The sequence below is a fragment of the Acartia tonsa genome, chromosome 8 (genome assembly GCF_053477335.1).
Source record: "Acartia tonsa isolate MP-2025a chromosome 8, ASM5347733v1, whole genome shotgun sequence".
NCBI lineage: Eukaryota > Metazoa > Arthropoda > Copepoda > Calanoida > Acartiidae > Acartia > Acartia tonsa.
Genome location: NC_137267.1, coordinates 4,749,272 through 4,762,561, shown reverse-complemented (window position 1 = coordinate 4,762,561; position 13,290 = coordinate 4,749,272). Strand labels below are relative to the sequence as shown.

The following is a 13,290-nucleotide window of genomic DNA, read 5'->3' as shown; positions in this document are numbered from 1 at the left end:
TAGATAGATAGATGGATATATAGAAAGATAAATAGGATGGATAGATGGATAAGTAGATAGATAGATAGATAACAAGATAGATAGATATTACATTGTCATGATAGTGATGGATATAGCTTCCTGCTGATACTCTAGGTGCCAGGGATACTAAAATAGATAGATAAATAATAAGATATTACATTGACAGTATAATGATGGATATATAGCTTCCTGCTGATACTCTAGGTGCCAGGGATACTAAAATAGATAAATAGATAGATATAATATAGTCATGATAATACAGATAGACAAACATACAGACAAACAGACAGACAAACAGACAGACAAAAAGACAGACAAAAAGACAGACAAACAAACAGACAAACAGATAGACAAACAGACAGACAAACAGACAGACAAACAGAGAGACAAAAAGACAGACAAACAGACAGACAAACAGACAGACAAAAAGACAGACAAAAAGACAGACAAACAAACAGACAAACAGATAGACAAACAGACAGACAAACAGACAGACAAACAGACAGACAAACAGACAGACAAACAGACAGACAAACAGACAGACAAACAGACAGACAAACAGACAGACAAACAGACAGACAATCAGACAGACAAAAAGAGAGACAAAAAGACAGACAAACAGACAGACAAACAGACAGACAAACAGACAGACAAACAGACAGACAAACAGACAGACAAACAGACAGACAAACAGACAGACAAACAGACAGACAAACAGACAGACAAACAGACAGACAAACAGACAGACAAACAGACAGACAAACAGACAGACAAACAGACAGACAAACAGACAGACAAACAGACAGACAGACAGACAAACAGACAGACAGACAGACAAACAGACAGACAGACAGACAGACAGACAAACAGACAGACAAACAGAGACACAAACAGACAATCAAACAGACAAACAGACAGACAGACAAACAAACAGACAAACAGAAAACAAAGACATAAAAGCAGAGATACAAACAGACAAATAGACAATCAGAAAGATACAACATCATAGAAACAGATTGTCATATTAAAAATACAAAGAAGATAGATAGTAATTAGATAGCCAGAAGATAGCAAATAAATGTCTTACCACAGCCCTTCTCATCCGACCCATTAGGACAGTCTGGTTCCCCATCACAAATCTTGTTCTTGGGGATACAGTTCAAACCAACGCCACAGTGGAAATGCTTCTCCTTGCAGTACGGACAGTACAGCTCATCTGAAATTAGTCATTGTTCACATAAAAGGCATTGTTTTTTCTTCTTCCAAATTCTTGGAAACAATTTTGTTATTAAAATCTTATTCAAATTTTAAAAGTCAAATATTAGGAAAAAAGATATAAAAGTGTCATGAAATTGTAAAGCCTTTTGAACAAATAATTCAGTTATCTTACTCTTACTTATATCAACCTGCCCTTACCTAATCTTAATCTTACTCTAACTATAAAGAACTTACCTTTACTTACTAAATCTTACTCTAACTATCTATCTATCTATCTACCTGAAAAGTCTGGACAATCCACAACGCCATCACACACTCTATCCTTTTTTCCAGAGCTTCTCATCTCATTTACACATCCTAAAAATTAAAAATTAATTGTAGTTGTGTTCATTGTAGTATTTTCCAGTAAGGTGAGGAGACAGTGGACTGCAAATTACAGAAGTAATCTATAATTGGTCAACTTTTGGTAGTTTTATTGAACTTTGATTACCTGGTTCCTAACTAGTAGTGTCAAAACTTTAAAAGCAATAAAGAAGAGATAACTTTGTTAATCATAAATAAGGATTTTCAATGAATACTATTTTTGAAATATATTTCACTAAAAAACAAGAAACCTTTACTTTTTTGCTACATCTTTCTTTTAAGATATGACAGTTAAATTTAGACTATTCTAAAGATTCAAATCAACATATTTTAGATTTTTAGAATAACCTTAAAAAAACACTAAACCTTTACTTGAAACATTTCATTTGACAGGGTTTTATTCTAGCCATTCTAGAGATTGAAATGAACAAAAAGTTTACCTGGTTTTGAGATACAAGCGCCAGGTCCATCAGCCTCTGTGGGCAGGATGTTGCAGTTCAGGTATTCAAGAATATCTAAGGGCAGTTCAGACTCACAGCTGGTCAGGAATTCCTAGAACAATTAGGTATAATTTATTTCTATCTATCTATTCCAGAATATCTGGGGGTTATTCACTCTCACAGCTGGTCAGGAATTCCTAGAACAATTAGGTATAATTTCTATTTGTCTACCTATCTATCTATTTATTCCAGAATATCTGGGGGCAATTCAGACTCACAGCTGGTCAGGAATTCCTGGAATAATTAGGTATAATTTTTATCTATCTATCTGTCTATCTATCTATCTATTCCAGAATATCTGGGGGTAATTCAGACTCACAGCTGGTCAGGAATTCCTAGAACAATTAGGTATAATTTCTGTCTATCTATTTATCTTCCTATCTATCTATCAATTCTATAATATCTGGGGGCAATTCAGACTTAAAGCTGGTTAGGAATTCCTAGGCATACACTTATCTTTACTTTCTATCTATTTATCTAAATCTATCTATCTATTTATCTATCTGTCTATATATTCTAGAATATCTGGGGGCAATTCAGACTCACAGCTGGTCAGGAAATCCTAGAACAATTAGGTATAATTTCTATTTGTCTACCTATCTATCTATATATTCCAGAATATCTGAGGGTAACTCAGACTCACAGCTGTTTAGGAATTTCTAGAATAATTAGGTATAATTTCTATCTATTTATCTATCTATCAATTCTAGAATATCTGGGGGCAACTCAGACTCACAGCTGTTTAGGAATTCCTAGAACAATTAGGCATAATTTCTGTCTATCTATTTATCTTCCTACAGAAAGCTTGGCAAGGAGGCACACTCCTGTTATTATAGCAGACAGGCTGAACTAGCTGACATAGTAGTCCATATATCTATATATGTATCTATCTATTTATCTATCTATATATGTATGTATTTTTGTCTATCTATATATATATCTAGCATACAGGTTGGACTAGCTAAGTTAGTAGTCCATTTATATCTTTCCATCTATCTATCAATCTACCTGACAAAAAGCTTGGCAAGGAGGAACTATCTTCTGATTATAGCAAACAGGTTGAACTAGCTGTCATAGTAGTCCATATATCTATTTATCTATGTATATATTTATCTATTTATCTATCTATATATCTATCTAGAATACAGCTTTGACTAGCTAAGTTAGTAGTCCATTTATATCTTTCCATCTATCTATCAATCTACCTGACAAAAAGCTTGGCAAGGAGGTACAATTCTCTGATTATAGCAGACAGGTTGAACTAGCTGACACAGAAGTTCATAGCTCAGTGGGAAACATCCACTCTCTACCACAGTTCTAGATTAAAAATGTAAAATGAGAATGATTAATATTTGTACAGATTAATGCTAAAGTACATAGGAATGATTATTTTAACATTCATGGATCTGTAGGGCTAAGACAATGGATGTTAAGCAATAGGAATTCCCAATGATGATTATCAAAATAACCTCTTCTGTTGATTAATATTAAATAGTTGAAAACTTTGGACGTTCCTAGTGTTTGATAAAAGTAACCAAAGGTTTAAAGCAAAATAACAGAACATGTCTATAAAATTTAGGTTCATTACAGATTAAAGTCCAATGTCTGCACTCTTCCTAAATTTTAAGAATAAGCCTTATTAATACAGGAGTCTGCGATGGTTTTATATTAATGGGACACTTGATATACAGATCTATAGTATAGATGTATATACACTTACAGACAACTACCTCCCTTCATCTTTCAAAGACCTCTTTCGTCTGCTTCTAAATTGTTTTCTGCTACTTGGCTTTTTTAAAATAACCGACACCATTGGTTAATTTTCAATGACCCAATAGAAAGGTTGCACAATTCACAAGGTGGTTGCGATGGGGAGATATAGTTATTTAATCCTTTTTTCCTCTTGTGTTTTACAAAATAATTGAACAAACCTAATGGATTGCATAGTCTTCTCCACTTGATGTGAGTGTGTATGTCCCAGTATGTTGGGCAGGGAGGTGATATTATAGGGTAGCTCCGAGCAATAGCCTTCCAGTAGGGGTCTACACTCCCGCCTTCCTATTAGATCTAGATAGATAGATATATAGATAGATAGATAGATATAGTGATAGATAGATATATAGATAGAAAGATAGATATAGTGATAGATAGATATATAAATAGATAGATAGATATATAGATAGATAGATAGGTTATATTATAGGGTAGCTTGGAGCAATAGCCTTCCAGTAGGGGTCTACACTCCCGCCTTCTTATTAGGTCTAGATAGATAGATATATAGATAGATAGAGAGGTTATATTATAGGGTAGCTCCGAGCAATAGCCTTCCAGTAGGGGTCTACACTCTCTCCTTCCTATTAGATCTAGATAGATAGATAGATAGATAGATAGATAGAGAGGTTATATTATAGGGTAGCTCCGAGCAATAGCCTTCCAGGAGGGGTCTACACTCCCGCCTTCCTATTAGATCTAGATAGATAGATAGATAGAGAGGTGATATTATAGGGTAGCTCCGAGCAATAGCCTTCCAGTAGGGGTCTACACTCCCGCCTTCCTATTAGATCTAAATAGATAGGTAGATAGATATATAGAGAGGTTATATTATAGGGTAGCTCCGAGCAATAGCCTTCCAGTAAGGGTCTACACCCCCGCCTTCCTATTAGATCTAGATAGATAGGTAGATAGATATATAGAGAGGTTATATTATAGGGTAGCTCCGAGCAATAGCTTTCCAGTAAGGGTCTACACTCCCGCCTTCCTATTAGATCTAAATAGATAGATAGATAGATATATAGAGAGGTTATATTATAGGGTAGCTCCGAGCAATAGCCTTCCAGTAGTGGTCTACACTCCCTCCTTCCTATTAGATCCAGATAGATAGATAGATAGATAGATAAATAAATAGATAGATAGATACACTCTTATTCTCCATCATAGAGAAGCCCCACATTGGTACCAGGATGGTTTTAGGCTTGTTTTTGCAGTATAACTACCCATTTTAATAGAAAGGCTCCTCAGATGCTAGGGACACTTCCGCAAGAAAATCATATAGAAATCCTCTTTTAAAAAGTAGTAAAGTTTTTGTCTGAAGGTTTTTTAAAGATCTCGGAAACTGGGGGTCAGAATTAATTGTACTTTTCAGGGAAGCTTTATAAATGTCTCTGGTGGTTTTAAGTTTTTTTCTGTCCCTCTTCACCCACCCCTAGAATCTAGGACGAAGCAACTAGTATTTAGATATAAAATAGACAGAAAATCACGAAACTTTATATTTTTCTTCAAAATCACTAAACCTCTTTATTTAAAAAAATTTATAAAGTAAAAGTTACCAATGACTAGTTTTTCTTTCTTTTCTTGTTCTCTGCTTCCAGTACTGGGCCGTTTCACTGTGTATTCGCGTTCTAAAATAAAATAAAAAAATGTTTTAATTAATGCTTTAACTATTTCAAGTTCATTTAGTTTTTAATTCCAAATCTTAATTAAACCATCTAGCTAAACAATTTTCGCAGATTTCATTTCTGGCAATCAGAAAATCCAATTTTTTTTTGAGATAATAAGGTTTGAAAATTTTAAGTTTTACTTAACGGAGTTGAGCATTTTTTTCAATTTCTTGGCCAAGGTCATGTCAATTCAGCTTTCAATATGAATAATATACTTTTAGTACAATTTATAGTTTTTAAGTTTAAAACTTTAAGATAACATTTCAATTAGTTTTAATTCAAAAATAAAGGAATACGCTTGTAGGGTAGGCTATTAATTTTTTTTAGAGTAATTCACATGTATTATGGATAAATTGATTATGAACAAAATTACCAGTTTGGATTAAAAATAGATGTTCAAAAGTTTGGAACCAAAATTTAATAAAAAGTACACAGAGTTTTTGAGGATAATGGATAATATTTTTTTTATAAAACTTTGGGTACCAGTGTAATTTGCAACCCAACCTCCCTCTCTGCTGAATAAGATCCTGTTTGCAAAATATCTAATTCTTTTTACTTAAGTAACAAAATCTTTATCAAATATTATTTTATTAAAGTGTTTTAATTAAATTTGCAATAAAATACTAAAGAAATTGTGCAAAAAAATCAAATAGTATAAAATAACAAAACAGTGAAAAAAAGTTATCCATGGAGTTAGAGGTACTAAACTTATTCTTTTAAAATCTTTATTTTGTTTTTTCTGTATTTGAGAAGAGCATCAATTTATCGTCTATTATCTTATCACTTAGAAAGTGTGATGGTTATAGCAGAGAGAGAGAGGGGACAATGGGGTGTTTATTATACTAGTCCCCAAAGTTTTATAAGAACATTTCTTGTCGTTAGGTCAACAACTTTTGGGACTTTGTAAATTTTGATTGATTAGTTGATTAAGCTGAGTGTTCAAACGTTTCAAACACTATTTCTAATCTACAGAAAGGGTAATTTTGTGTATCATCATTGGAGATGAAAATCAATTTATCAGCGATTGTCTTATCCCTTAAAATCCATAGGAAGTATCATGGTCATAGAGTAATATCCAGGGATCTAAATGGATAAGACAATGGCCTAAAATTTGATGTACATCCTTATGATACAAAAAATTATTTCTTCTGTAGATTACAATCAGGGGTTGAAACGTTTGGACCCTCAACTAATGACACAACCAATCATAATTTATTTACAGCCTCCAAAGTTGTTAGGCACACGAATAAGAAAACGTTATTATAAAACTTTGGGGACTGGTGTAATAATCAACCAAATGTCCGCTCCCTACCTGCATTTTATCTAACTTTAATTTGATTGTTTTCTTTTTCAAAAGAAATTTTTAATTTATTTTGTTTTGATAATTTCCTTTGTTAAAATCAGGGATAAGGGATGGGAAACGTAGGAAAATATTATTTCAGGCCTATTTCAAGCCTAGGCCTATTTCTAGCCTAATAAACCAGTTTTGGGATAGCGCAGTGGTTCGTATAAAATGCTAATGAAAAAGCTGTGTGTGTGTGTGTAGATAAAGTATAGAATCAAATTCAGGTAGCTAGTTTAAAGTAAAAAACATAACTTTTTATAAACCTATATATTAATGGCTTTTGTTAAAATGAAGTTTTTTCTCTCCCAAAATTTTTTATCTTTTACTTTGGTAATTTGAACTGTCAGAAAGCTATCGTTGGGTTTCCCTCAGACAGATTTTAGTTTGTATTATTTGCATTTTATTAATGAGTAAAAATTTTATTTGAAAATTTCATTGCTAATTAAAATTAAAAATAAATAAATAAATATGCACTTGGGTAACATTCTATCAAGTTCTTTGGATACTATACTGGATATAATGTAATGATATATCTGTACTGTGTTGTATTGTACAAAAATTAGGGTGAAGGTGTTGTATCAACTCCGTACTAAATTTTTAAAATTCAAAATACAACATCTAATTTATAAACTACCAAATGAAAATTCGTAGCTACCTTCTTTCCAAAAAAAATAATCCCGTTATTTTTGTTTTTTCTATGTGGCCCTTTTTTAATGTTTAACTCTAAGCAGATTTAATAATTAAACTAATGTGATCTAACACCATTTATATTTATTTTTTCGTAGCAGACGAAATCATTATTTTTTCTAGAATTGTCTGCTTCTAAAATTTCCGCCATCTGTGATTTGGGCTTGTTTTGTATCAACCAATCACCAATTGGCTCCGCCAATTGGTGATTGGTTGTTGATACAAAACAAGCCCAAATCACAGAACACTATTGGTTTAGAGCGGTAGCCAATATGAGCCGTCCGCCAGTAAGGTCATTAAATTAGGCAAATGGTAAAAGTTGCATGATCCCTTTCAAAACCAGGCCGAGACCTAATTTATGGCCAGGTTTCCTATCCCTTATCCCTGGTTAAAATCTAAAAGATTTTTATTGGTAAATATTAATCCTTATATAAATGTAACAAAATGTCTAGGTGTGATTGTAATACTTGATCTCGTTAACCGCTGAACCGATGGGGTTCTCCTTTACAGTGAAGCTTCTTAAATGTCTAGGGAATACAGGCTTGTCTAAAATAAGGGTTGGTCCGTTTGTACGTCCATCGGTAACGGTGATCTCATATAGTTAATTTAGGAATGTTAGAATTGTTCTGGCGATTTCAAACTCGGCATGGGGATTCCTGTAGTAATAGGTGCAACGTAGAAAGCGTTGTAACACTATGTATAAACGTTACCAGATTTTTTCGTATGTTTATTTAAATAATTATGATTTTAAACCTTAGTTTCAATATGATAAAATTATCCTATTCATCTAATTTTAAATATTGATTCATTTTACAACAATATTATAGAGATTCTTTACTTTTAACACTGTATCTTGTTCTAATAGGAAAAAAGTTCTTAAAATGTAAGTATGCTCTTAAATTTATTCTGTATTTAAACAGTTTTACAATAAATTTACTTTCAATTTTGTTTAAACTTATTTACTAAGTATATTTGCGATAACTTTTATTTGATAGATTCTTCCAATTTTTTATTACTTCAAGATCCATGTCAGATCAATATAGGAAATAAATGTCTATAAATGAGCTCAAATTTTCCAAGGAATAAGCGTTTAAAACTCATAGTGCTCCAATAATCCATAATAAACTCTCATTGGCCAGAACGATGAGACCTATTATTTTACTTTATTAAAAATAAATTCATATTTTTCATTTCATGTTGCTATTTACATTATATTGAAGTATTTAATTTCTAATCATAAAAAAGAAAATTTAAATTTTTAATTCAGTAAATTTAAGAAAACTCTGTTTTAAAAGAATTCGATTGTGGCGACATTTCCTTTTGTGTGTTCAAATATTAAAACTAAAATTTTAATCATATTAACACTTTGGTGATAATAAAGTGAAAAAAAAGTATAATTGAAAAAAATCTTTTTAAAATCATTTAAATTATTAAATATTTACTTCTTTCTTTTAGATAGTAATGGCGGGGGAGGAAAATTGATATATTGATTTATTGAGAAACAGATAAATAGATATGTACTCATAGAAAACTAGCCAATAGTGATATAGTTATATCGAGCCAACTATAGTACAATTATATTCATCTTATAAAGTTTTGACACTCAAGAGTCAATATTCGTTGTCTTCCTTCTCATTTTAGAGCATTACTATCATGGATGTTGTCATCCTTGTTTATTACATAACTCAACATGTCAAATAGACAGACAAACGAATGTAAATAAATTCCACGAATAATTATCGATGATTCCTGTACAATTCTTATGTATATAAACAAGGATGACAACATTCACAGAGAGAGAGAGAGAGGGGAACAATGGGCTGTTTATTACAATAGTCCCCAAAGTTTTAGCATAACGTTTTCTTCTTCGTGTAGGCTTAACAACTTTGGGGGGCTTTTACTTTATTTTGATTGTTTGGTTTATTAAGTTAGGTGTTTAAACGTTTTAACCACTAATTTTAATCTACATAAGGGGGTAATTTAGTGTATCAACATAGGGGATGTACAATTTATCAATTTATCGGCTATTGTCTTATCCCTTTAGATCCCTGGAAGTTAAATTATTTATCGTCCATTGTCTTTTCCCTTAAGAGCTAAAAAGACATTTCTGAAAGAACTGTCTTTTTCTGATGGACGGACGTACATACATACCCTAATTATAGGAAAGCTTCGCTATCATAAAATGATGATTTCTTGGAATAAATATGAATACATTTATATTGAAAGCAAAAAGTGTCTTGGAAGTTTCCCTAAAAGTGTCTAGTGAAGCAAAGAAACCCCATTTCTTCATATTTTAATAATTTTATATAGGCAAATCACTATCGTCTTCGTTTTTCTGACAAAATGGATTAATTATCAGAAATAAAAAAAAACATTTTGATTTAATTATACCTTTAGCTAAAGCAATTGACGATATATTGATTAACATCACCATAATGAAAAACAAAATAAACTTACTGAAGATCTAAAGTATGGGTTTAAAAGTTTGTACACCGTTAGTTTGTACAACCTAATCAAGATATGGCAAAAGTGCCCAACGTTTTAAGGCTAACCAATGAGAGAATGTTTTTTTTTAATTGAGTACAGTTTAATTTAACAGTCCATTGGACCCTTCATCTCCGAAAATTGAGTAAAAATGTAAAGAGGGGGGGGGGGGATATTTCTACTGATGCTAAAAAGTGAATTCTACCAAGTAATAAATATCTGACTTGAGAAGTTGAGATATTTAATATACTCTTATTTAGTTAGTATACTCTTATGTAACTTATTTTCTTTTTTTCACGTAGTACGTTTTTTCAAAGCAAAACATTTATACAATTAGGGTAGGTCCGTCCGTCTGCACATCTGTCAGTATCTATAATACAAAGTAGCTTGATGTCTGTCCGTCCGTCTGTCTGTCTGTCCGTCCGTTCCTTAAGATCTCGGTAACCACTGAACCGATTGGATTCTACTCTTCAGGGAATATACCTACTGGTCCTGTGGTGGGTTTTTGGGGGTGGGACATAAATAAACCCCCTACTGTTTTTTGCATATATTTTGCAAATTTGCCGTTTATTCGCGAAAATTGGCGACTCATTCACAATTTTTTCAGCTGGGATTGGCGATTCATTCGCAATTTTTTTCGGCTGGGTAGGTAATAGAAGATGTAATGATTGCCATATTTACATCATTTTTTAAAATTTCCTCTTAGGGAATTAAAGCCCAACTTAAAGCAGTATACTCACGTATATCTTTTGAAGCATGCCCGATAGACAGACGGACAAAATAATGTAAAGATTAGATGCGAATATGTCATAGGAATCCTAACTTAACATTTTAGCTGTCTTTCTTTAATGGCATTATTATAGGGTAACTAAGCTCTCACAAAAAAAGTTCTGATTCGATTTAGATAATATCAAATGATTTTATACTGTCATGTCAATAGTGTAAAAGTATCATAATCAGTAGCGAAGCTACTCTGTAATTTACTTTGTCTGTCCGTTAGTCCGTAAAGCTATAGGAAAAATGTTATTGATCTATCTATCTATCTATCTATCTATCTATCTATCTATCTATCTATCTATCTAACTACCTTGTATATCCATAGTGGTTAGGTCTAGGTTAGGTAGAAGCCCCGATGTTTTAATTTGAGATGTTAATACTGTAGAAACACCCTATAATATATAAATAATAAGGTTAGGTTAAAAAAATATATTATAGAATTTATCTATTTTACTTCCATATAGAGACTCTGTGTTTAAATGTTAAAGATGTGGACAAATAAAACTCATTAACAGGGGGAGGGGGTCATTTATCTTGGAAGGATCGTGATTCCCTCCCCCAAAACAGTTACAAACCTTCCCAGGACCTATGATAAGCTATCCTGTAAAGGTGAACCATATCGGTTCAGCGGTTAGCCCGATCCTTTGGAATACACAGACACACACACAAACACACATACTGTTACTATATTTAATAAGAATTACCTCAGCGTCAAGTCTTCGGTTGTATAACTGTTGGAAATGTAGATTAAAATTAACCAAAATTCCTTCGGGGTCACTTTCAAGCAAAAATACTTCAGTACTCTAAATAGATAGATATAGAAGAATAAATAGATAGATAGATGGATAGACAGATGAAATGTAGATTAAATGGACGGATAGATATGTAGATAGAAGTATGGATAGATGTATAGATGGATTGATAGATAGATGAAATGTAGGCTAAAATTGACTAATATGCCTTCAAGGTTGCTTTCCAGTATAAATACTTCAGTACTCTAAATAGATAGAAATATGGATGGATAGATGGATGGATGGATAGATGGATAGATGGATAGATAGATGGATGGATAGATGGATGGATGGATGGATGGATGGATAGATGGATAGATAGATGGATGGATAGATGGATGGATGGATGGATGGATGGATGGATGGATGGATGGATAAATAAATGGATGGATGGATGGATGGATGGATGGATGGATGGATGGATAGATAGATATATAGATGGATGGATAGATGGATGGATATATAGAAAACTAGATAAATACATAGATATAGTTTTTTTTAAAATTAGAGTGGATAGAAAGATTATAGTTAGATAGATTTAACTATTTAATTGATAGATGGATAGATAAGTAGATAGATAGATTAATAACAGATCTACATATTAATATATCCAAAGAGGTTAACCAAAACCCATTTTAAGATCAATTTTCATTTTTATTATTGAATTGAATTCTTGTGAACACAACTTAAACAAGGATGACAACATCCATAAAAAAATCTAATCAAGAGACAATAGGGACTAGTTCTTAAAGTCTTTAAATAACGTTTTCTTAATTGTTGGCTTAACATTTTTGGATTTTTATTGGTTTGTTAATTACTTTAAGTGTCTTAAGTTTTAGACAACGTATTGTAATCTACAAGGGTAATTTTGTGTATCAGCATTTGGAATGTACATCAATTTATCAGCCATTGTCTTATCCCTTTAGATCCCAGCTAACATACCCTAAGCATAGAGAAGCTTCGCTCTATAAAATGCAAAGTATCAAATTTATATGAAAATATAAAATTTCATTCTTATAAATTTCGCTTTTGATGATATAAATTCTTCATTTTTCCTAAGGGATCTAAAGGGATAAGACAATGGACGATAAATTGATGTACATCCCCAAAAATGCTAAACAACATTACCCCTTCTGTTTAAAGATTTTTGGTTAAAAGATTGCTAGTTTGAACCAACCAATCAAGATTTGATAAAAGTTTTGAGACCAAAGAATTAGATTATAAAACTTTGGGTACCAGTATAACTAATAGATTATAATAAACACAACTACCCCTTCTTCGATGTATATTAGAAGTACATATTAATTGAAAAGTTTGAGACCAACATTAAATAAAGGTACCCAAAGTCTTGAGCCAAGTAAAACCTTACAGTGAATCTAAAACTTTGGGTACCAGTATAATTTACAGTCCAATGTTCCCTACCTCCCTGTGCATATTCTTCATATTTCATATTATAATAGAGATTTTAGAATAAATAAAACAGCACTATAAAACGTCTGTGTTACTAATATATCAACAAAGCATTTTTATCAGGGTTCTAAAGGGATAAGACAATGGCCGATAAATTGATGTACATCCCATAAATGATACACAAAATTATTCCTTCTGTGGAATGCAATTAGTGGTTGGAACGTTAGGACACTCAACTAAATGAATCAACCAATCAA

General features: G+C 32.1%; 1 protein-coding gene across 1 annotated transcript in view; it reads right to left on the bottom strand.

Annotated features, from left to right (window-relative positions):
• The window catches only part of LOC145325597 (uncharacterized), a 45,841-nt gene that overhangs the window by 8,986 nt on the left and 23,565 nt on the right, over nt 1-13,290 (bottom strand). Inside the window, exons 8-16 of the mRNA XM_080168563.1 lie at nt 11,537-11,635; nt 11,143-11,224; nt 5,429-5,500; nt 4,034-4,169; nt 3,308-3,419; nt 2,043-2,154; nt 1,519-1,596; nt 1,109-1,237; nt 104-147 (exon numbers count right to left, since the gene is read on the bottom strand). Coding sequence (XP_080024689.1) covers nt 104-147; nt 1,109-1,237; nt 1,519-1,596; nt 2,043-2,154; nt 3,308-3,419; nt 4,034-4,169; nt 5,429-5,500; nt 11,143-11,224; nt 11,537-11,635 — 864 coding nt within the window. The remainder of the gene's footprint in view (nt 1-103; nt 148-1,108; nt 1,238-1,518; nt 1,597-2,042; nt 2,155-3,307; nt 3,420-4,033; nt 4,170-5,428; nt 5,501-11,142; nt 11,225-11,536; nt 11,636-13,290) is intronic.